This window comes from Solanum tuberosum, unplaced genomic scaffold, assembly GCF_000226075.1.
Source record: "Solanum tuberosum cultivar DM 1-3 516 R44 unplaced genomic scaffold, SolTub_3.0 scf00754, whole genome shotgun sequence".
Lineage (NCBI taxonomy): Eukaryota > Viridiplantae > Streptophyta > Magnoliopsida > Solanales > Solanaceae > Solanum > Solanum tuberosum.
The window spans coordinates 120804-146315 of NW_006239665.1; the positions used below are offsets into that span (position 1 = coordinate 120804).

The 25512-nt window shown below is 35.6% G+C and overlaps 2 protein-coding genes and 1 pseudogene across 3 annotated transcripts in view; all 3 read right to left on the minus strand.

Moving 5' to 3' along the window:
* The window catches only part of LOC102591785 (J domain-containing protein required for chloroplast accumulation response 1), a 6875-nt gene extending 5786 nt beyond the window's left edge, over positions 1–1089 (minus strand). Inside the window, exon 1 of the mRNA XM_006367246.2 lies at positions 299–1089. Within this exon, the coding sequence (XP_006367308.1) occupies positions 299–690 (392 nt within the window). The 5' untranslated portion in view covers positions 691–1089. The remainder of the gene's footprint in view (positions 1–298) is intronic.
* A 711-nt stretch (positions 1090–1800) lies between these two features.
* On the minus strand, positions 1801–17593 carry LOC102592117 (SPX and EXS domain-containing protein 1). 2 transcript variants are annotated; one of them, XM_006367247.2, is made up of 14 exons: positions 17343–17593; positions 14731–14871; positions 14502–14635; positions 12074–12112; positions 11897–11989; positions 11690–11806; positions 10865–10960; positions 10249–10362; positions 9554–9607; positions 8226–8273; positions 5522–5672; positions 4633–4798; positions 2917–2986; positions 1801–2579 (listed from the first exon to the last, which is right to left on the minus strand). In XM_006367247.2, the coding sequence occupies exons 2-14, from the start codon at positions 14810–14812 to the stop codon at positions 2322–2324; spliced, it is 1422 nt and encodes a 473-aa protein (XP_006367309.1). In that variant the 5' UTR covers positions 14813–14871; positions 17343–17593; the 3' UTR covers positions 1801–2321. The 2 variants fall into 2 exon arrangements, with proteins under 2 accessions (XP_006367309.1, XP_015160839.1); XM_015305353.1 differs by lacking the exon at positions 14731–14871.
* Positions 17594–19199: 1606 nt separating this feature from the next.
* On the minus strand, positions 19200–24543 carry LOC102592455 (eukaryotic translation initiation factor 5B-like; annotated as a pseudogene).
* Positions 24544–25512: the final 969 nt, after the last annotated feature.

Genomic DNA, 25512 nt, shown 5'->3' on the forward strand with positions numbered 1-25512 from the left:
CCCCTCCCCTCCCCCGCCCCACACCCAAGACTAGACATCTAGAGCGTGGACAAATTTAAGATGGGGCCCAACATCAGGTAAACAATGAATTGAGATGAGCCTGACTCTGATACCATGATAAAAGAAATGGACTTTGGGCCAAAATGAATTGCAGAAATCATTTGAAGAGATCATTTTTCCCTCATCCCACCATTGTGGAACTCAAAATAACACCACTAATAGCGTAAAAATTCTGTACACTGACCGTATATATAACTTAAATACTTGTATATAAAAGAAAAAGAGGTACATAAAGTACCTGAATTGAGCTGGGAGTGAAGTACCAAAAGCTTCAATTTTTGGTGACAAAGGTCGAACAGGGCTTGAACTGTAAGATTTTTCCTCAACTTTAAATATATCATCATAGAAATCACCACCTTGATTTCGCCTCCTGTTAGCATTTTCTTCCCCGAAAACTGGCTTTTCATTGAATCCATTCCACGAATTTCGCGATACACCTGCTGAATCCTCTTCAGATTCTACTGAATCATTGAAACTGTGCCTTGTTCTTGCTTCTTGTACTGAAAATCGCCTCGGTGGACCTCCGAAAACATCGTTAAAATCCATGTCCATATCACTTGGTGAACCCTCAAATGATCTTTGTGGACCATAATCAACTAAAATATGTTCCTTTTGTGAAATTCTCTCCATAGAAAAAACACTTAAACTAATTATAACCGCCAGATGTAGAATCAGTGCATAATCTATGTATATCAACCGGCTATCCCAAATTCAAATACAAAATTTGGCGGGAATTTGTTGAAACTCCAATTTCATTGAAGAACATATGGTGGAAGCCATTAATGCAAGTTTGAAGTGTACTTTGGTTTTTGAATGTTATGATTGTTGACGAAAATGATACGTATTTTTTTTTGTTAAAGGCAAAACTATGAAAATTATGTGGATGGAACTTTTTTTATGAACAGAACAGAAAACTAAGTGGGGTTAGGACATTATGTGAATAGACAACATATCCAATACTTGAAGTTTAGTGCCAAATTGAAGCCACACAGTATATGTTGGTGAGATAATGTTGTGGTTGTAAATAGTGGATGAGAAAAGAAGAAAATATTGCCAAGAAAAGACAAAAGGAAGAAAGAATAATAGCCTCACTGGCAAATGTCAATTCTATTTTTCATTGCTAAATTTACACTAATGTTTGGTGAGACAAATTTTTAAGTGTTTTTGAGTTTTTTCAATTTTGGTGTGTGATGATTTTTTAGGACCACTTATTGAACATGTGAAGGGAGTTCCAAGTGTTTTTGTTGCATTTACAAAACAATCCTATTTACTTTCTTCTCTTGAACATTTTTTTTTCAAGGTAGTGTCCGGATCAGTTTACGACTATTTCACCAGGAACCTCTTATGTTTCACGAATGACTAAAACTCACAACCTTCACTGGGAACCTCTTATGTTTCACCATATACCGGATGGTTAAAACTTACAACCTTCGGGTTGAAAGTAAAGGGTGCTTACCATCCGAGCAACTCCCTCTTGTATATATTAGATAACTCTCTAATTCCAAAATTCTACATAGCATGATTAATAATCTGTTTAAGATCATCAAATTCAAGAATCTTTTTTTTAAAAAAACTCTTCAATCATTCAACGATCTGTTACCATTTTGCTATGTAGTTTTGTTTCTTCAAATGCTGGAATAACAGTAGGGACAAATGCTATGTTTATAAAGTAATCAATAATCAATAATGTATGATAACATAAGAAGTTCAAGACAGTAAAACCCTACCACTACTAGCACCTGACACAACAGGAGTGAACTATCATGTTTAGGAGAAACTGAAAGTACAAAAGCAACTAATAAATATTCCCACCAGTCCCAATCTATCAAAAAATTGAGATGTTCTGTCCTTTTCACAGTTTTCCAGCACTTGATACTAGGATCTCATCAATACTAATGAAGAACTATAAATTCCAGCATGATTTGCTGATACGAAAAATGAAATAATCTCGAGATACTATAAAGTTCAAAACATCTCCAGGGGATATTACCTCAAAAATAGGCATTAGTATCTAACACAAAAATGATTTAAATGCCCAACAAAGAACTACGAGGGATTGGTTTCCCCAAAAAGGAATGCTGGTTGAATCTTGTATATTATCTAATGTCTCTTGACCTTCAAGGTCGTACTATACTATTGACAAGAAATTCTTGTATGATAAAGAGGAAAAATGGGATCCCATAAAAGCTTTCTGCCTGGCTTGAAGAAGGTTGTTCAGTTGACTTCCAATGAAGTTGGTAGGATCTGTAATGTTCCATAGTCTATACACTGTAACCATTTGGGTCGAGTAATTTCTGTTCATCATTTGGCTTGTCAATCGTGGAGAGTTGAATATTTTGTTTAGAGTTCATTTTATTCCACTCATTCTCTACACGGAAGAAAGCCCACTGGAAACGACGGAAGATCTCAAGCGCGGTTATTGCAAACACTGTGAGATAATTGTGTCGGAGATGGGAAGAAAGCTTGTATGTCCACGTGCACCGCAGGATGAGGTTGGTTCCAATTACCCAAAAGTAGACCTGCAAGTTCCCAATGGTCAGAAAACTACACCCTCAATACTTTATGATAAGAAATTTATCAGAAATGCCAACTTAGAGGCTATCAACATCTTCATCTATGGAGGGTATTGTAATGTTGGTTAAAATTATCAAGAAAATCTAACATCAATTCCAGCTTCAATCCTATTTATGAAAATAAAGGGACCACCAATAGAATCATCGAATTTTCCCTCAACTTTAGTCTAGAAAAAAAAAATGTCAATGTGTATAACACAAGAAACTGGTAAATTGACCAACCAGTAGAATGAACTTACAAAGTTATGGAAGCAGTAGTTATAAGCAAAAGGCATAAACTTACCCATTTCCGCCCGTATAACAAGTATGATAATGCATTTGGTCTGCTGAACTTGAAAATCCGAGTAAAGCAACTAGCAGAAAGAAGAAAAATATTTGAGTTAACAAGAGAGCAATCTCAGAAAGACTCGTCTAATAAAAGTAATAAGTGGTATGTGGCAGACTATTATAAATGTGTGATTAAAGTAAAAAACATGGGAATTGATTCATGCAATCGACTTTTTGACACATCCCCTCCAAATCATCATTTAAACCATTACTGTGATTCACCCTTCCTCCTTTAACCCTTATTTCTATCTCCTATAGTCTCTTTGTAACCGAGAAATCCCCCAGGGCAAACTGGCCAAGTTTTGAAACTCAGCGAACAATGAGCGTAGCCCTTTATCCTTCTCCACTTAATTACCAGGTTTTGTGTTCATGGTAGGGAACGACCATGTGACATGTGCCTAAACCACATATCACACTGGGCTCTGAACAAAGCCCTTGGGGCCCATCTCCTATAACTTTTTTGTCTCACCAATCCCTCACTATTTTCATTTCAAGTGGAATTTATGCTTAAATGGTGATTTAAAGAAACAAAAACACAGATCTGATACGATTTTGTTTACTTACAATTTCTTGTTTGTTTGCAAAAAGTAGCACATGCTTACTCCTGTCATACTCAATAACATGCTGTAAAGTTCAACTCAACTTCAAAATATTCGTTCTCCTTTTTTCTCTTTTGAACATATTAGTGGTGTCCATGTTAGCTTGTGTGCAACCCATCCAGTCCATCAACACAAACTGCTCATAATCAAGATAATCAAACCCACAAATGTTGGAGCAGATGGACTCATACCGAGTGTCGTAGCTGGGATTCGAACCTAGGATCTCTAGGTTGTTACTCCCATGCCTCGACCAATCAGGCATCCCCTTATAATCTTATATTCTAGTATCTCTGTCAACCTTTTTATCAATAAGGTAGTACTTTTGTCATTTTTGATTCAATATTTTGTGTGACTTCAGTGTTTACAATTCTTGATTTGATGAGCCTTCACCCCTTATTTTATTGTAAATGTATATGCTCCTTGAACAACTTTTGGAATTCAATGAAAAAACATAGATTTCAAGAAGGGTTTTTTTGTGTAGAATAGTGGAAGTAGATGAAGGATGCATCAAGAGAGATAGATTAAGGAAATAGATGGAAGGAGGCATCGAGAGAGAGAAAAAGTATTAGGACACAGTGGTAGAGTAGGAAAGTGCAGTGTACAAATCAAATTACACAAGATTCTATGCAAAATAGGGCAAACCACAAACATGAGAACTCAATATCCAATCTCTATGCAGTACTTTGCAAAGCTGAAGAGTAATATATGTTTTAATAGATTACCCAATCAAATTTCTAGGAGTACGTTTAATAAAGTAATAAACATGTAATTTAAAATGCGGGAAGGTAGAGAAGTTTGATTGGAAGGATGCTACATCAATAAAAGGTGGTACTTTGTCAAATTTGTCATTTTAAAAACAATGTCAGCATTTGGGATGCTAAAATATAAGGCATGTCAATTGAAACAGTTGAAAGGCAGCAAAATCAAAGAAAAATATAGATAACCAAAACAAAGTGTGAGTCAGATGAGCAATAACTGGGTAAAAAACAATTAAAGCATTAGTGCCCGCCCGCATGCGGTCCGAAAAATTAGCTAAAGCTCCGAATAATTAGCATGAAAAAGATGTCACTGACCTCAAGTCCCAATCTCTTGTCAGATCCCAATAGAATGAGTAGAGCGAGTTCACCACACCAGACAGAAGCCATAAAGGACGATAAATATTAACCCAGTTGTCAGGGAAGACGTGATACTTAAGGGCTGAGAGAAATATCACAGGTACTGCAGTCGAATATTTCAACGCTGAAATGAAATGTTAATGATTAGCACTATTAAGTATCGACCCAATGTTAAGCTGAAACCTAAATAAGTAAAAGCAAGTTGAAGAGAGAGAGCTTATGTATAAGACCACCCTTAACAAATGACGAACTTGGAACATTACTACTTTCCCTAGGACCAACATTGAAATGGAGTAACACTGTAAATTATGTGAGACACTCCAGGATACTTCAGAGACGTCTTTCTTTTAGGGAGCAAAAGATGTAAGCATAGAACGAAACCAAGATGACAAAGAGCAGGGTAAGCAAAGCATTAAACTATTCATCATCTTTCACTCCATTCTCCCAACAGTTGCTGTTCACAATGAATCAGACTTCTTCCAAGTTTTCAGGCTTTAATCTTCAAATCAGCACAAAAATTTTCTACCACTATGTAAAACCCTCAAAGCCAACCCATTTCCAGAAAATTTCAGCCCACCAAAGGAGCCTCAAAGCCAACCAGGTATTCTTAGTTCCGCAGTTAAATGAAGGCAAGTGATCTCTCTCCCCACTTTTCTTCATCAGCTCTTGGAGTTTTAATCATTGTTAAAAGCAACTAATATGCACTATCTATTCAGAGAGAAATTGTTCCTTTCAAAGTAAAGCATAAAAAACTATCTTTTAAGAGAAAATGCTGACTGGCATTAACCTACAAAGCAACTCACTCCTCCTTAGCAACAAAAAGACAAAAGACAAGACAGGAATTTACCATTCAACAGGGTAGTCTTCTCTCTAGTATCCTTATATTGCCGAAGACATTGAAACAGACGGAAAAGGTAAGGCAATACAAGAACAATGGGAATTGCAACAGCATGACTTCCACAAACAGAATCGGCTTCAAACCATGCAATGGTAGCAACCTGCTTATGCCATTGGTTATCTTACAGGTAATAGAGCAAGCATTCACAAAAAAACTCTACAAGTTAGCCAAATTCTAAAAGATTCTCTATTACAGCGGCAGCAAAAATATCAGAGCCTGGTTACCTACTCTTATATGTAAATATAGACATATATGAACTGAAAATTATTTGTAGAAAACACTGTCCTACCACTTTCTCAAACCCAGGGAAACAGCTCTCTTTCAATTATATAAATCCTTTCAAAGGGAGGATAATGCAGATAAGTCTATACCTTTTACTTATCAAAATAATAATACTCCCTCTGTTTCAAAAAGAATGGCCTAGTTTGACTTGGAACGGAGTTTAAGAAAAGAAAGAAGACTTTTTAATCTTGTGGTTCTAAATTAAAGTTATGTTAAATGTACCAAAATTCCCTTTAATCTAGTGGCCTTAAACATGCCACGTGGAAAGTTGAATTTAAAGTGTTGCCAAAAAAGGAAAGGGGACATTCTTTTTGAAGAAGACTAAAAGGAATTGGGCCATTCTTTTTGAAACAGCGGGAGTAGTAATTATTATAAGGGAAAGGGTCAAAAATACCCCTCAACTTTGTTATATTAGTTGACTTTGCCCTTACCGTTAAAATGAAGTTAGTTTTACCCTTACCGTTACTAATTTCACCATATATACCCCTCATTTGACGGAAATCCCAAATTGACCCAAATTACCCGATTTAAAAAAAAAAAAACCCATTCCCTTTTTTAACCCAATGCCCCGACCCCTTTTGTCTGGTTTTTGGTGGAAATTCACATTTTCACCTGCTTTAAGCCTAAAGACCTGCTACCTCCTCTTCATCATCATCTGCTTTTTCTTCTTCTACATCATTTTCATTGATTCGTCGTTGTTTTCTCCCTTTGCGGAACATTCTCACCAGTAGGGTTTTCTCTAGCTGATGAAGGAGCGGTCCATCCTTGTACGACGTCGTCGGTGAGAGCTGTGGATTCGTTAGGGAAGTGTTCCCGGCAAGTGAAAGTGGAACTGGCAAGAACTGCATATGATAGTGAAATGGACAGATGAAAGGGGGGTTCTCTCACAAAATCGCACTCTTTTCTCTTCGTTCGACAAATCTCACACACACTCTCTCTCACACACCGACACTCCTTACAATTCATTATTTTATCAAATCATCGTTTGTGAACGAACGATCGAGTCGAATTGGTACTTGAATTTCACTGTTTCAAATAAGAAGTTAGATCTTAATCTTTGATCATTCTAAAGTAAAGTGAAGCAAAAATGGATGTTGATTCATGGAGTTTTCGTCTATCTTCTGTTTCCAGGCGCTATCAATCTATCTGCTTTTCAATCTCGATCGGATAAGTTTTTGCCTTTGTGTGTTAGAAGTGTTGAGATTTTTTTTAATTAAAAATTGGATTTTTATGTGATTTATGCTGTTAATTTTGGTGTAGGAATGAAATAGGAGAATCTTGAGGCGAAAATGTTGATAGGTTTTGAGGAACTAGACGTGGATGATGATATAAGAGAGGAGTTCCCTTGCTGCTTTTGTAGACTTTGATGGGTTTCCATAGGGCTGCTGACTTGGATGGGGTAGAGTAGTGGGAGAGGTGGTTGTTTCGGCGACGGTGGTGGAGGAGATCTCGGAGAGGGTGGTGGCTTTGGTGGTGGTTTAAGTGGAGGTGGTGTTGAAAACAAGTTGATTTGGGTAAAAAAAATGGGTTATATGATTAATTGGGTCGGGTCGGGTTAAAATTGGATAATTTAAATAAATTGGGTTATTTGGGTCAATTTGGGGTTTCCATCCAAATGAGGGGTATATATGGTGAAATTAGTAACGGTAGGGGTAAAACTAACTTCACTTTAACGGTAAGGGTAAAGTCAACCCAAAAAAACAAAGTTGAGGGGTATTTTTGACCCTTTTCCCTTATTATAATTATAATTATGCAGCTAAATCTACAAACTGAGCAAGTTCCACTAATTTGACTGAGGAACAAAATGGAAGGATCAGTTTTGCATATATGTCAATCCCACTGTTCTTCTAGATTATTACGAGCCCTAAAAGAACCAATCATTTCTTGACTTGAGTGAACCATAACAAGAAGACAGTTGGTCACCTAGTCCATCAAAAAAAATTTGAACTTCAGACTATAACACTGCACAGATACTGATCTAAAGCTGCATTTTTTTTTGTTGAAATATTAGTGCACTGATCATAACTTTTAAATGAATGGACAAGTGATGGGTGGACATAATTTTACAGCAAGTGATGATGCGAATCATACATCATAGCTGGAGCCTAGAAGACAGTGATTCAACTAAATGAAACACTGTTTTTTCTTGTCAAAATAGTAGATTCCAACTCCCCGTGAACCAATAGTAGTGTTTCCCCCTCAGTGACTTGAATGCCAAACTTCGTGTGAGGTGGAGGGTCTCTTCCACTAGACCAACCCTCTCTTGTTGATACCACTAAATGCAATTTGTATTATCACAAAAAAAAAATCTAGCAATGTCATGTCAGTTATCCTTCTTCTCACCAAAAGCATAAGACAGAGAGGAACTAACCTGGCGATGAACCATTCTACAAACGGAACGCTCCAAATCTGAAAATACCTGCACAAAAGTATGAAAATATTGGGCATTGCACACCAAGGGACAGAAGTTATGCAATAACACTCTCTATGAGAAGCTACAACAATAGGTATGACACAAGAAGGTGAAAGTTTGTACATCTACAAGGCTTTGATCACCAAATATGTAAGCTTCCACAAAAAAAAAAGTAACAGGCTGTATAATGGAATAGATAATCTTTCACTTGTTCTAACCTATTCAAGACAAATGTATATGAGATTGATTTGCCTGGATTCACAGTTTTGGTTTATGCCCAAAGTGAAGCAGACAACTCACAAGAGCTTATAGTTCACCATCTAAAAGGACAAACTAAATCTGGGAGCAATCACTCTGGGAATGGATCATCAAATCGGCTTGTAACAAGGTAACTTAGTCTAATGTTTTTCTTCTGGCTCAATCGACAATAGACAAAACAAGGAGGTTCCAGGAGGATCAATTGCTTTAGGAAAGAATTTAAGATCAGTACATCAACCACATTAATGGTATGGGTAGATAATAAAGAATCACTTTAATCTCAGAAGACAAGAAGAGGATGAACAAAGATGACAGAAAGTTAGAAAAGCTGGCAGCTTTTGAAAGGGTTAAAGGACCAAGTCTCAGAGCATTGACATGAGAAAACTTCATAGGTTCTTGCTTTACTTTTGGACTTATTGTGGTTCACTCAAGAGTCAACAAATTGAACCCAAACTAGCAGAACCTTAAGTTAGATCAGTTCTCTGTTTTCATGACACGAAATTGACCTGCTCAGGCGGTAACATCTTCTATAAGCAAATCCATCAAGATATTTCATGAGATATCAACTAACGATTCCGCCCGTCCACAACAATGATGGTACAACCTGACCAATGCATTAATATGATGATAAATCTGAAGTCAGAAGTAATGCAGCTTGGAATATGGTGGTCCTATACTGCTCCAAAAGGTAGTAAAGCTAACTAACAATATCAAATGCTATAGTACAAATTAAGAAAAATGAGGAAACATTTACGATTTTCCAGATATATTTTTCCACCAAGCTAGTAATGAACTAATCTTAAGAAATAGTCATCAAAAAAAATAAAAAATAGATGTGACATACTAGTTTGTATCGAAAAGAAATGTGTACTAGAAAACAAAAAAAAGGTACTTAATCCTACTTGTGAAACAAAATTGTCTAGTTGAAAATATGAACTAAGCTATGCCACATTATACAAAAATATACACACAAACTAATGAGTTATGTGTCCTCTTTTCATTTGGGGCGAGAAGAAGAGGATGCATACCTTGGACATAGAAGTGAATATATCAGCCAGAAAGAAGTCAGCAAATGATATTGCCTGCATTCACACCAAAAAGAAACAATGCATGACATCAGACAAATAATAATATGGAACCCCTCTATCAAAATTAGCATGACATATTTCATTTTTGACATTAATTTCAGGAATCTTTGTGAGCATGATTAGAATTTTGAATGTAAGTGGTTAATCCTCTAAAAGGTGCTTCATCATATTGCAAAACTAACATGGAAATGCTCTGAAGCAGTATATATACTTCGAGAAGTCAAATAAGAATCCACTTAAGGGGAGAAGGAATATTTTTCTGCCAAATCAAACAAGATCTATGTGGAATGATTGGCGTTTGAAGACAATGAAACTCTATTTAAAAGATACCAAGTTCTGCTATATCAGCTATTGCTGAAGTACTCAATTACTTCAAAATTCTAACTAAAATGCCAGTCAAAGTTACATGGAAATTTGTAATAATGAAATAATCACCCATGCTGATATTAATGGTTTCAATTGAAAGAAACTGCAATACAATATAGAAATAAGTGAATTACAAAGTTTTTTCAGGAAAAATATAAAGAGCTTCATATCATAATGATTTTTAAAACTGATAGATCAACAGGGCAAATTTTATGGCTAAAAGTCAAAAGTATTTCTCAAAAGTAGCCATTAGATTAACAGAAACATACCTGGAATGGGAAAACTATCCGCCAAACAGTCCTTAAAAAAAAGTAGCGAGATGACAAATAGAATATATCAAATGGAAAAATCAGAGCCATGGCAAAAACAGCATATAAGAGCACCTGCAATGACATAAGATTCATTACAATAATAGAAAAGAAGCATCACATTTACAGGACTTCTGCGGTACCTGCCAATTACATGGAGTGATTACACTAAAGATAATCAAGACTTTGCTACAATAGTTGCCCCTAAAACCAGAAGCATTTGGCACAGCTTTCAAAATAGAAGTGTAGAAATATAAATTCTGATGCCAAATTTTCTGGTTAAGAGGAGAATTAGAAGTTTTGAATCCTTAACAGGATAATACTTCTGATTCAATGCAACTGCAAGACTTGCGCATTTTGTATGACAGTATGGGCAAGCTGAAGAACTTGATTTGAACTCTTCCAAGCCCGAACAGAAGTTGGGCAATTATTATGAACCAAAAATGCTCCTCTTCCCTTTTAATAATTTGATCAGAAGCTTTTCCAGGAATAACGACAATAATTCAGATTGAATATGACTTAAATTGGATAAAGAAAAACTGTTAACAATCAAATGGGAAGGAAGCATCTATTACACTGGTTGAGATGCAGCTAACGAAACTTCTCCATGTGAGTAGAGATACAGATAGGCTGTCATGCTTGTCGGCACAATCATCGTCATCCAAGTAGCACACTGCATTATCAAGGGACTTCTAATTTATTTCTGTTTGTACAAGGAAAACAAAAATCTAACAGCCAGTTCAAGGAGAACTAAGGAAGCAAAAGTCATGCAATAGAGATTAGTTTCTCCTTCTACCTCTTTCCTTCAATCTGATTGGAATGAAGCAAACATATCGCAACACTCTCATCAAGTCACTTAAACTTCACGTACCATGGCTTATCAATGTAAGTGACATGATGCATCGCATAAAAACAGGCAACTTTATTTAACACATGGCATCTGATCTGATATTCAAATCTTACTGCAATATTTTTGAAAAGGCTGTATAATCTTCACTGACAAACAGGCTTATATTGCCAAGCCTTAATGCTCAAAGCTCCACATTTAGCTATTGAGACAAAAGTAAGCTCAAATAATAGTTACCCATGCTTAAGAATGTAGTGTAAATCCACATATTGCATTTTAAGTGAGCAAATGATGTTTCCCTAGAAAGTTGAACGAGCATATTGTTGCAACAAATACATCAGCACAAAAGCATTTAAGTAAAATATGAGTTGGTTAATAGATGCATCAACATGCGAGACTATATAGGCTCATGACAAGTGTAAGCTACCAGTCAAGTTTAACGAGCATATTATTGCAACAAATGCATCAGCACAGAAGCATTTAAGTGAAATATGAGTTGGTTAATATATGCATCAACTTGCAAGACTATATAGGCGCATGACAAGTGTAAGTTACCTTCCAAATCTCTCTGTGAGAGAGATGATTCTGATCAAGGTCAAAAATTTTAGCGTAGTTGACATTAGCCTGTGCAAAAACCCATAGGTTTATGCCCCAAAACCAAACCATCATGGTCTGCAGCACCAAAACCAAATAAATGCAAATAAGAGGAATGTTGCTGAAAGGACTACTGCATAACCTAGTATTATAATGATCTTCACTAACCATAAGGAGAAGAGGATTGTAATAAAGAAAAGCCTCATATAAGAATAGATCGCGAAGGTTTGCGCTCATTCTCATGACTGAATCCCAGCTGATCTGCAAATTAAAAGAAAATACTCATTAAAGATAATACAAATATGTGAACCTAGTACATAACCGAAAAAGGTTGGCCTTACTAACCTTGCAACAACTGACACCCCAAATGAGAAACAGAAGTACCTGAACACAATTAACATACATAGAATCATAAGTGAACATTTCATCTTCTTCAGAGAAGAATAAGAAAATAAATCAAAGAAAACAGCAACAACAATAACAAACAGAAAAGCAGGAAAAGAGGCCCCATCGGATGAATAAAGTTGAAGAAATAACAAAGGGAAGTAAACTAACATTTTTTGAGGATATATATATATTATTAGTCAACTTACCACTCTTGGAATGACCTACATGAAAATCACACGATCATTTTTTATGGGCAACATTCCTACGATACTGTCTCCAATGAGATAATACTGATGAGCCCCATTACTATGTCAAAGTAAGCTGCTAAATTCTAGATAAAGCCATAGCTCATCAAGAAACAGAACAGCTTCAGGTGGGCAATGGTGCTATAATTCACTGTTTTGTCCAAAATCCTAATCTATTTTCCTTCTAAAGAAACAAAATGCTATCAGATGCAGGAACTTATGGAGAAAGCAAAGACCAAAGCATCATGCCAGTAGTGTTGGGAGGCACTCCAAAGTCCAGACTGGTTTGAGCTTTTCTATGAAAAGCCATACTTTGGCGACGGTGAGATCCTACTGAAAGTTGGTTAGAGAATGTCTCAAATGTAGATTGGGCTGGTCCTGATTTGCTTTTGGCTAAAAAAGAACTTACTCTCTCTTCTTTTTTGAGCTGGTAAACAGTTAAATTTCATAAAATCAAAAGACCAAAGTCAGCCGTCTACAGTAAGTATACCAAAAAGTAAAGAACCTCCAAAAAGATATGGTTCTCTACAAAAGACACCCAATTCTCTATACATCACAGAATACATGGGCGCACCAAAAATAAATAAGGGATCAGCGAGTACTCCTCAACTGGCCAAAACTCATTTCTACCCCTTCAAAAGCCCTCATATTTCTCTCCATATTATCCACATTAAAGCAGGAGGAACAACATCCCATGCCCTGCTCTTTCCCCTGCTTCTTCCAGCTTTCCGGCAAAACAACAGGTGCTTCACAGTCCTTGGCATCACCCAAGACATACCAAACCAATTAAACATATCTCACCATAGTCTCGTTGCCAGACAACAATATAGCAGAAGATGACTCTCTCTTTCTCCCTGATATATTCCCTTGCGTCATTTTGCTTCCTAGTTTTCACTCTCTTTTTTTCATACTTTTATGAATTAATATTACTTTTTTGTACATCTATCCCAAAAAAAATTATAACCAAGAAATCCACAAGGGGCGCAAGGTCCCGAAACTTGGTGAATAACAGGCCCACCCCTCTACCCTTTTTCTATTTAACTACCAGGCTGAAACAGAATTCATACACATGACATCAATTTTTATCTTTGTCAATGTTTGACACCATTCTGCAAATAACACACAAGATTTAAAATTCAAATTCATCTAACTATTTGGATTGAACGTTGATGTAATGTTTCCTCTACAATATAAGCTTAACTAGTACTTAATTATTTTCTACTATATATTATACACAAGTCAAGCAGATATCTTAATGGTCTGATCAAGTGTTGTTGCATAAGATAGGCCAGAGAATACAATTTAAGAAGCAAACTTAATGCCATCAATTTTGTGGAAATCGCATTTTAATAGGATGTTTTTTAGGTTATTATTTTTTGTTATGTTGTTTAGCAATTATAAATAATTTGTGTACAAATTTGTGCTACAAAGATATTGCTATTGCATGTTTTTCTTTTTCATCAGCTCCAGCATGGAGAATAATTTGTCAAACTTTTGTCTTACTCATGTTAAAAATTGCAAATCCAGACATAGACTTTTCAAACTAGGAACGAATTGAACCCTAACTTCAAGTTCAAACTATGACAACAAATATCAAACATGAACCATAAAACTAGCTTTAAATCACTAGTGACCTGTTTATGACTTTGGCTAAGAATATATTGGACAACGCCAGGAAACACTAGTAACCTCTTGAAAAGCTGGAATTATGAGTGAAGAAGGGCAAAACATAAGAAGTGGTGTTGTATTATCCCAACTTGCATTTGGTGGACCATGTGAAAGGAAAGGAACAATAGATGTTTTGAAAAAATAGGACTAGTTCTAGTCAAGTAGTTCAAATTAATTGTATTTATATTTTACATTTTTGGTGCAAAGAATCTTCTGTAGAGGATTGCTGAATCCATTCTACAATTTTTGGAAGCCTATTAATGTGCAAGGGCTCAAGCTTGTAAATATTGCTAACAGCATAGTCGTACTGCTGATGAATAAAAGTTACCATTTTCAAAAAAAAAAAAAGTAGCTTTAGACCAGTTCAAACCATATTACAGATCTCGATAACTTAGGCCTGTTCCTGATCTTAAAATCATAAACATTGTATAAAGATCAAATGTTCATATACTGAAAGTCATAAAAGATCATACCTTAAATCTCCATAAAAGAACAGGAGATGGCATTATGGCCGCGGTGCTCAAAGGTGTAGTCACACCCTTCATTTCATTGACCTCTATGTTGTGCAATAGGGCTTCTACAGGACTCCCTCCAAGCTCAACCGTACCTAGCAAATTACAACTATTAACAGTCTATTTGACAACCACTGAACAAAACAGAGAGCAAGCATCATAGAGCACATCAAGGGAGAACTTCTCATACCAATATCAGAAACAACCGCTCGACTTCCAGACCTTCGTAGATGTGGACTGTTAGCAGGAGCATCCACAAGACTCCCAAACATAGATGAATGGAAGCAGAGACTGAGTATGATAAGTTAAGCAACTGGGATCACCTTGAAAGCTGCAATTACAATAAATATAGCACTTTAAGCACGCAAGTAGGAAGACGCATACAGACAACAAGAACATAAATTCCAAAAAGGAAGGGGTGAAAGAGGACCGATGCAAGGGGATCAAAAGGTAAAACTCATCAATTTGTGAAGAAAATTCACCAGACCATATGGACTGGACTTGAAACCTATCCCCCACCCACCAAAAAGAAGAAGTCGAATTTTGAAAGTCAATGTCCTTTAAGCACTTCTCCAAGGAAAGTAGAAGCACAAAGGCTTTCACCAGAATGACGAAACCCCAAGAAGTGAAAGCAAATGCATGTAAGGAGAATTTTCTGTCTCTTTATAAAAATACAAAGAAGAATTTTCTAAGTCCTGCTAGGGCCAACTATGCTTTCACCAAATGCACAAGAATAAATGATGCTCGTCCCGTTCCCAGTTTATTGGGTTACATCTCTCGCGGTGTTCAAATTATGCCAGTACTTTGTAGTTTGTCTTTTTTTGTCAAAGGAACATCTCAATGAATCATTTGCTTCCAGTTGTGATGCTCTCTTACCCAATATACACATCAAGTGCAGCGAACTGTCTATCTCCCAATCCTCGACATTTGACCTGAGTTTAGTGATCCAACTATTTTTTTGGAACTGTTTAGTGATCCAACTATTATCAACCCTCATTGAGCAATTGAGGCTTTTGGATTTATAGCCTCTTTGGATTGGCTTATTTTAGGTGCTTTTAAGCTAAAATAGCTTTTTAAGCACTTTTGAAGTGTTTGGATAAAATTAAAAAGTGCTTTTAAGCACTTGTTTTTAAGTCAAAACAACAAAAATAAGTCAAAAGCCATAAGTTAGAAATCCTAACTTATGGCTTTTAAGCCAAAAGCAATAAGCCAATCCAAAAAGGCCCTTAAACCTAAATTGAAGATCTCTTTCTGAGGTCTACGTCCATGTCAGTTGTCTTTTCCATGATCTTATGTATTGACCATCTCCTAATTATAAATAGGAGTTTGCACGGGATTCTGGCCCAAACTTATTTTACCATAGACCATAGTGTTTGCCATTTAGTGATTGAGTCTCTCCTGGTGCACCTAGAGTTTATTCTTTTAGCAAGTAGAACACCTCTCCGAAGTATACCTTCTTCTTGACTACATATCCAAAGTCAAAGTCATTTAAATAGAGAACTCTTACAGTGTAATCTGAATATCAAGTTATATTTAATTGGTTTAGTAACTGTACTAGGAGAATTGAAGCAAGAAGCCCAAATTCAGCAGTAGAAGAAGAGGAGTCACATTCTATACGAAAAGAGTTATTTCCTTTTTTAAAAAAAGGAATAAATAAATGACTTTTTAAAAACAAAAAATAAAGGAAGAAAGACAATAGTGGTGTGGCTTGGGAGTTGGACAATAGATATCAGAAAGTAGTGGTATTCTTGTCGCAAATGAGTTCAGTTTTAACATATGAAAGGTATAAATGATATTTAGCCTATTAGGTTGGTTAGAAATGAATTAGAGGTAATTTTCTATAACAAGCATTTGATTAGTAATCTATCATAAATAATGTAAAGATCTTTTGAATCAATATAATATCAATATGTATGTGTGCCCTTTTCAAGTGGAAGTGGCAAACATGGGGAAATGAAAGAAGAAAAAGGAATTATTTTAATAGCCGTGGTATACGGGCCAGCTTGCACACACCTCGACTAATGAAAGAAGAAAAGAAGGATATATGGGCAACGTATGCTTACTAAATAAGCAATCAACGGATACGTAGTTACATATTTATCCTGGTAGTGAACACATAACTCATTTGGATGACAATGTATGCTTACTAAAAGCAGTCAGGGTACATATTTATACTGGCAGTGCTTCCAAAACCATTTCCAAACATGGGTGCACAAAATAATGTATAATCCTATGCTAAAAAGATGTCAAGTAACCATACACATCTAGAGCCAGAAGCATGGGTTCGCAAACAACCACTGGCTCAAACTTGGATCCACCCGGAGAAAGATGGATTTTTACAAATAAAATTTGATACAACTCCAATGATCATTTCATCTTCAAAAAAAATCAAAACTTTAGGGACTACAATAATGTATATTGCAAAAGTCATATTGACCACCCTCAAATAACCGAACAAAATATCAAATAATCAATTAACTCTGTCTTTAGTTGAAATCAACAATATAATATGAATCCCCTATAGTTTCTGTCCTCCTTGTTACTCCCATTGTGGCTGAACCTGACGTTAACCTAATGCACTCGCCCTCCTTTTCTTCTTATTTGATCAGTAAACAACAGTTCAATTAATTTCTAGCAACAAGTAATGTTGGAAATTGAAATTCCTTCATCCGGGAATAATCGAAACTCTTTAGATCCAAATATCAAAGAACAAACAAACAAAACTCTCGAATCACCCAACAATTCAAAAAACTCTACAGTAACAAAACAAAAAAACTAAAAGACACAGGAAAGTGAGCATACCTGATGAAACAACAGATATGTAGCAGTGGATCTGATGAAAATCGATTCACATGCAAATGTGAATTGCTTTTGTTATACAGAAATCGAAGAAGAGAGAGAAGACGGAGAGCTCCGTTAGACAAGATCCGGATTGTGATACGAACACTTGATATAGAAGTAAAGGGGAATATGGATTTGCTTCTAAGGAAAATTATAGTTCTATAGCCTAGCAAATACAAATACTAAAATTATATTAGCAAAGCAACCCAAAATACTATATAGTAAAAGCAAAAAAAAATGTTTTTGCTGAAAGCAATTTTAAAGGAAAAGAAAATACCATAGTATAGCAATTTTATAAATGGACCCTTTTGGATTTTGAAATTGAAATAATTTTAAATATTTTAAATTATAAATTATTAGGTAATTTATCCGCGCTTCGTGGGGGCATAAGTAATATTTCTAACATTTTGAACAACCTTTCCAATAATCGACTGTTATAAGAAAAAAAAATTAGTAGGTTTTTAGAACATTTCTACAGAAATGAAACGATTTGACATTATCACATATCTCAAGAATTGTAAATATATAATTAATGATTAAAAATATCTTGATATCTAATCATTTTTATGTTTTACATAATTTATCATATTATATGTTTGATGATATAATTGTCTTGTTAAAATTGAGTGATGTTTTATGTAGCGATTAAACATCATTTTTTTTATTTTTTTATACATGAAAAATATAGAATCTGATAATTTTATGGTTAGAATAACTCCTTGTGTAAAAAAAATTATGTGAAAGTTTTTGATGATCAATATTAGTTATAAATAAGTTAAGACTGTTGAAAAGTGTACACCGCAACAACATAAATAAATTTTTTTTAGAGACAATCTACTTGTCTGAGGTCAAATGTTCATCACTTTTCGTTATTATTACTTGGTTACTCTAACAAAATTTATAGAGTGAGAAAAATAAATTTGAAACAACAGCTAAATAATATCGTTGACCCTTATAGAAATTCATTATTCGTTAAACTATTGAAGGCCCTTCTAGATGCTTCATCAATGCAACTTTACGACTTTTTCAGAAATATGTATGTATAATTGTTGCATAATGAAAGTACACAGATCAAAATGTTGGATTCTAGACTCATGTTAAAGAAATATTCTAGAACATTACAAAATAAAAAATGAGCGCTGAGCAATGACTTGGGACACGAAGGACAATAAATCTATATTAATAGACATATCTTTTATATCTTAAGATATTACTTTTATTTAGAGTAGGTTTTGTTTCATATTCTTCAAATTAAGCTTGTCGAAAATAGTCATAACTCACACCAAAAATATTTAGAAGAGCCGAATAAGAAGAAAAAAAAAGAAAAACATTAAAAGGACGAAAAGCTTTGTCGAAGTGAGATCATATACATACCAAACAAAAAATAATCAATACAATTTTAAGGAGACAACAAACATCGAGAAAAAGCATACATTAAAGGGAGTAAACTATTAGATATCCAATGATGATGACAAATCATTCTAACCAGAAAAGTTCCTATATTTTGAAATAAGATGCCTCAATAGTAAGATGGTATTCGGGAGAAAAGTCGATAGTTGAGTGACTATGATATCTCATTTTTTACTTGTTTCTACAATTGTATAAAACATATTGATTGATTCCTGCAGTAATCAATAGATAACCCAATTAGCAACGTAGGCAAATACCTGAAGTTTACATAAATAAATTCATTCAACTCCACCCAATATTCAGGGAAATTTTTAGAGGTACTAACTAAGTCGAGGCAATATGTATCAATCAGGATGTGGTATTTTGAACAGAACGAACGGAAACTCTAAATCAATTTACACTTTAGAATATGACAAGGCAACCACCAAAATATTTCACTTAATAAACCTCACTATCCAGTCAACATGCCAAACAGCATAGAGGAGAAACGATCGACAACGAGTTCAGAGCAACACAAAAATGAGGAACCTGTAAATACTATATTAGAAAGTAGCCATAAAACTGTCAAAATGAAATTGTAATAGAAACTATATCATCCCACAGTTAGAACTCTCTATCCAGTCTATTTGTTTTCCTAATCTGCTGTCTGTGCATTATTTACTCAGTGAACTTTCTTCTTCTGCAGCCAAGGAACCTGATGATGCTCAAGTGCTTCATTTCTGGTTTTCCAGATGTAGTAAACTGCTGCAGCACAAAATATCTACTATTTTTTTCCTTTGATATATATATATATATAGCTACCTGCCTTTGAGAAGAAGTCTCATTGAATCTTGAATAAGGCCTTCAGTATCAGAACTAGTTTCCAATCTTCAACGGACAAGTCTTTCTGTAAAGTTGCATCTGAAAGTCAGCCCAAACAAAGGAGAGCAACAATAGAGTGTTAATTTACCGTGAAATGAAGTAATTTTACGTACCCGGAAGTCGGCTTTGAGAATGTCAATAGATCTTCTTGAGATTTTGCTAACAAGCTCATCTTCGATATCAAAATGTCTGCCAAACATCTTCTGTTGCTCCTCAGTGTTGGACCCAATTATCTGTGCAATTTAAGGCCAAATCATATGCATAAATATTTTATCAATTGCTGGCCACATTCTTTACATAGATAAATATCAACCAACATGTGCCTTCATACCTTAATAGACACCTTCTGGCCTTTCTTGGCGGAGTCAACAGGCTTACCGTTATTCTTTATGGAAGCAATCCAACCAATATCTACGAGACACTGTCGAATGCATATTGGTGTCCCGACCTATAACATCAAGTTAACCACAAGGAGGACTAGAACATTAAGAAGATTGGAGTCTACATTGTAAGAATGAAGATTGATAATAAAAATAGCATTCGAGTGCACTTCAGCATATAAAGAAGAAATAGTCAATACCTTGGCAATGCCCTCAAGAACTTCAACTCCTAAAACAATTGGATCCTTCTTGTTGAAGACACAATTAGGTACGATCTTCAGCATACAGGGGAAGACTACTTCTTCAGCAACTTCCTTCCTTTTTTCTTCCTTGAGATTGTCAATATGGGCCTTAAACTGATCGAATAGGTGATAAATAATATCAGCCGTATAAATTTTGACACCAACTTCATCTGCAAGTTCCTGAGCTTCTTGTGTTACTCTCACATCAAAGGCCAAGATTGTTGCATACTCTTTCTTCTTCTCAAGCATGACACTAGCTTTCATTACATCCTTCTTGTGCACGTTGCCTATGCCGATTCCACTGACAGGTATGCTTACTTCAGGGGTCTTCAGGAATTCAAGCAAAGCTTCTAATGACCCGAGTGTAGAAGCTTGAACGTAAACACCCTCCCCACATTTATCGACCCTGCTCATCACCGACCTCATATCTTTCATAGCTGCTTCTTTGATGTCCTCCACATCATCATCGGGCCCCACAATATATAAACTAGTACCAGCAATTGCATGCTCAAGCCCCTGCACAAGAATGAGAGTAGGATTTAGCTAGGCTGAGTTTCATAAGCTTCTCCATTATTCTACTATTAAGGTATTCGAATTAATATACCATTTCATGTGTTCAATTTACCCAAACTCCTTTCTTTGCTTACTGTATTGACTGTGAGCAACAATTCATTCAGATTGTTGTCGCACAGTATTTTCATATCAATTGCAAACCCAAGAACTATAATAGGAATATTCTTCTGCTATAGCGATCGCTACCACCTCCCCAGATTATCCAAGGGGTAAAATGTCATGTTCCTCTAAAAAGGGGAAGGAACTTAGGCTCCAAAGCATAAATATCATCTAATCCAAAATTCAGAAACAACAGCCATTTCAAATTGCAGACATCATTTCTATGCAAAAAAGTATCTTTTTAACAAGCTTGCCCTGCACCAAACTTTCTACCCCCAATAACCGTTTTCCAAGCTATAGATGTGACAAAATAAGCATACCTTAAAACTGAAAGAAACAAAGAACACACACTAACAAGCAAATGCCGTTACCTGAGCATTAATCTTTATCCCCTGTGAGGCCTTGATTTCTTTATGATGCTCATATGATCCCTGAATAAGAACATAAACAGAAAATAAAATCCTTATATACAGAGATTAAACATCAAGAAGTTGACTTCATTCTTGAGAGTTTTTTAGTGTTCCATGCACTACAAAGTTAACAGTACTGAAAAATATATTAGGACATAAGCAACGATAGACCTTACAGAAGACTCATATCCAAAGTTCTGAAAGTTAAAATAGAATAAGTGGATATTGGATCGAACATCTCTAACTTGAGCTAAACCATCTTCAATTAGTCAACTTTCTAAGTTTCATTTGCCACATTTAGTCCAACCATTATAAGTTTGGCACCAAGAAGATCTTGAGATAGATAGCAAAAGTTCAAACATTACTAGGGTGAACTCTAAACATCTCCAAACAAATTTTCACAAGCACAAATATTGCAGCAGCTACTATTTAGAAGAAACACATAGGGAAAAAAGAGATTCAATTGCAGGAAAAAAGGAAGAACCCAGCTTTCTTCATAAAATGGGGTCCTGGTTATTCTATTAACCCCTCCCTGTCCCCCAACTGATCCCTCCATTTTTTTCCCACAAACAGAGATTGAAAATGAATGCATAAAGAAACATGTAGTTTCTTACCTTTACTCGAAGTTCCTTCATTGGGAAGGGTGTCAATAAAGCGCGTATTGATGTGACAATAGGGCCCTACACAAAAAAAAAAAAAAGGTTAAACATGACATTCACACAATTCCAAAGAAATCTTAGCACGCCATAAAAATAATTGAACCTTACCTGCATGCCACACACAACGATCTGATCTCCTTCATGGAGCACACCATTGACCAATATCACATCAATCGTTGTTCCAAGACCTTCAACCACCTTGACCTCCAATACAGTACACTGAGGAAAAGTTACAACAGTTAATCATAATATATTCATCGTCACGTGAGTTACACGTGTAAGTAAAATAGTGATGTTATATTGAAAATCATACTTGGACTATATTGTTGTAGGTAAGTCTCTCAGACATAGTTTTTGCTGTCCATTGGACCAATAGTAACAACAAATCTGGAATCCCTTCAGCGCTGTATATTGATTAGGTAAGTTAAAACAGTGTCGCAAAGAACATAACCGACCAAAAGAAAAAAAAAACACCTGATTGCACTAGTTGGTACAATGCTAAAAGTACCCTTCCCCATATCTTTGTTTTTATAGTATAATTCTGTATTTATGCCCTGCTCCTTAAACTCGGTAATGACCTGCAACAAGCTGTAAGTTAATGTTGCACATATAAAGGAAACATTAATTTGCACATAGAAAGGAAACATTAATTGAGACGACCATGGTAATAAGTAACCTGAGTAAGCCTAGTACGAAATTCAAACTGAACATCTTTGGACTGCTGCTTCATAGCCTTCACAATAGATGCATTGTGGCACACTTTCCACCCATAAAGCCTATCTACCTACATTGAGTAATGTAAAATAAACAAAGAACTATAAAGAAAAGAATATAATCAAAATTCAAAATAAAATCATCAAATCTCTAATGAACCCTCACCTTGTTCAAAGCAATAATAAAGTTTGTATTCCTCATCTTTAGAAGATTTAGTGACTCGATTGTATGCCGTTCTAACCCGTGCATAATGTCTACAACCAAAATCGCAATATCACATAAACCTGAACCTCGAGAACGCAGATTAGTGAAAGATTCATGTCCAGGTGTGTCAATGACCAACAATCCAGGCACCTTCAGATTGGCATCTGCTTTCAGTTCCTTAGTTCTCTCGCATATATTCTCAGCTGGAAAATAAGTTGCACCTATCTGCTGGGTAATCCCTCCAGCTTCGCCTTCTTGAACATTAGTGCCTCTTATGCAGTCAAGAAGCTTGGTTTTACCAGTATCCACATGGCCCATGATACAGCAAATAGGAGACCGAAGATTATATTCACATTGGCCACTAGTTTCTTCTGAAACACCAACATCAGGCTCTCTCTTCTTACTTCCAGCATTCTCGGGGATTGTTGGAGCTGACCTTGTGGCCTTAATCTCTTTCTTAATGATAGGTTGGGGATCTGAATCTATCTCTTCATCTTCAAAAGCACTCTTCCCAGGCATATTAAGATCGGCAGCATCATCCCAACTTTTTGCATCAACTACTTCTGACTTCTCCTCTATGCTTGCCGAATTTATATCCTTAACCTCCTCCCTTTCCAAAGAGACAATCTCCTCCTGATTTTCTTGCATGTGCCTTCTGCTTTCGACGGACTCTTCCTTGGCTTTGCCATTTAGACTTGACTTCTTTGTTTGGTAAATGGGGCGTTTGGTTGCCCCTTTTCTACTCTACTCCGTTAAAAGTGGCAAAGCCCCAGCGCCACTAGCGAGAAATTGCTTTCTCATTGCTTCTAATCTTCGAGCTTCTTCCTTTTGCTTTCCAGTAAGTAATTTCCCTTCCTGTTTCTTTTTCAAGAGCTTTTCCTTCTCTCTCTCCTTTTTCAAGCGCTTCTTCTCCTCCGCAAGTCTTTCTAGTTCTTCCAGTCGAATCCGTTCTTCCTCTTCCTTCCTTAACCTTTCCTCTTCATCCTTCTTCTTCTTTTCATCAGCTTCCTTCATTTTTCTAAGTCTCTCTTGCATCTCCTTAACCTGCTTCGACTGCTTTCTATCAGCCAATTTTCCTTTGGTATCATCCTTCGATGCTGCTGCTGCCGTTTTCTCTATATCCTTCTCCTTTTTCTTCTTCTTCCTTTTCTCCTTCTTCTCGGCAGACTCAACTGCTTCTTCTTTTGACTCAGACGGTAGCTGCATTTTTTTTTCTTCAGACAGAATTTTGTCAATTTCTTCATCCTCATCGTCTCGATAAACAACCACATCACCCTTTCTTCTCTTAGTTTTCTTCTTTGAATTCGATCCCGAAACATCTGTAGGTCCAGACAGAACCACTTTACACTTCTCCAGCAAAATTTCGGAATCATCTGGCAACCCACCATTTACAAACTCAACTTGTCCAGAGAACTTAGTAATACCAAATGCCCTCTCAACTTTATCATCAAGAACAACTTCTTTTCTTAGAAGTTGAGTTTCCAACTCTTCGATTTTGTTGTTGTATGCAAGAGGAGTTTTGAGTGACAGGATCCTCCTTCTTCCTTTTCGGTCTGTAACCTTCTCATCACATTTTTGGTGATCCATGGAGATTTAGCGAGGAGGAGGAGGAAGAAGAAGAAAAAAGTGTTGGAAATTGATTTAAACTCTAGAACTGTCCTCCTTTTATAGGTAACTAGAAAACATATCCGCGCTTCGCGCGGTATATTAATCAATTTAGTAAAGTTTTTTTAAAATACAAATTTTGTTAAACAAAATGATGAAACTCTTCATGTTTATGCATACAAAAAAACAATTATAAATATTCTCGAACTATAGATGAACGGTATTTTTTTTATTATTATATCTTCTTTGAAAAATGAAAAAATATATAAAAAGATTTCATTTTTAAATACAAATTTATGTATGTGATTCTAATAGTAGTAGGTCTGTTTCTTTTATTAGATAGTACAAAATATTTGTTTTCCGGAAATTTCTTTCACTAAAAATAAAACAATAAAATTTCATTAGGAATCAAATAACTAATCCAATCTCATTGAGATAATCCCTCTTGGCTTGTACTTGGGAACACCAGTGGCGAGCCCGATAGACTTTAAATATCTTATTTTTTCTTCACAAATCAAATAACTAATCCAAACTCATTGAGATAATCCTTCTTGGCATGTACTTGGGAACACCAGTGGTGAGCCCGATCGACTTTAAATCTCTTATTTTTTCTTCGCATATGTTTCTCACGAGGTGAGGACGTAGTCATCCTTCAATCTTTGTTCCTTTGCTTAAAAAAGGAGTCAAAATATCCTCTTTTCGATCATGTTCGTTCGGCACATTTTCTGTACACATAAAATTTATAATAAACTCAAAATAGTAAAAAAATGAGGTAACACTACAATTATGCATAAGATATAAAGTAATAATGTAATATAAATATATACTTGCGGCTGAATATCACTCCACAATTCTAACATCTATAGTTAGAGGTAATTTTTTTTTTAAAAGAAGAGAAATCACAGAGAACAGGAAAATTATTAATGGAATAAAGAATGATTATGTACTTCAAGCCTTAAGGAATAGCCTCTCAT

Coding starts and splice junctions, on each gene's coding strand:
- LOC102592117 (XM_006367247.2), bottom strand. CDS start 14,812: ATGTTTGGGAGTCTTGTGGATGCTCCTGCTAACAGTCCACATCTACGA. Junction 11,990..12,073: donor GGGGTGTCAGTTGTTGCAAG/GTTAGTAAGGCC, acceptor TTTAATTTGCAG/ATCAGCTGGGATTCAGTCAT. Junction 11,807..11,896: donor ACAATCCTCTTCTCCTTATG/GTTAGTGAAGAT, acceptor TTGGTGCTGCAG/ACCATGATGGTTTGGTTTTG.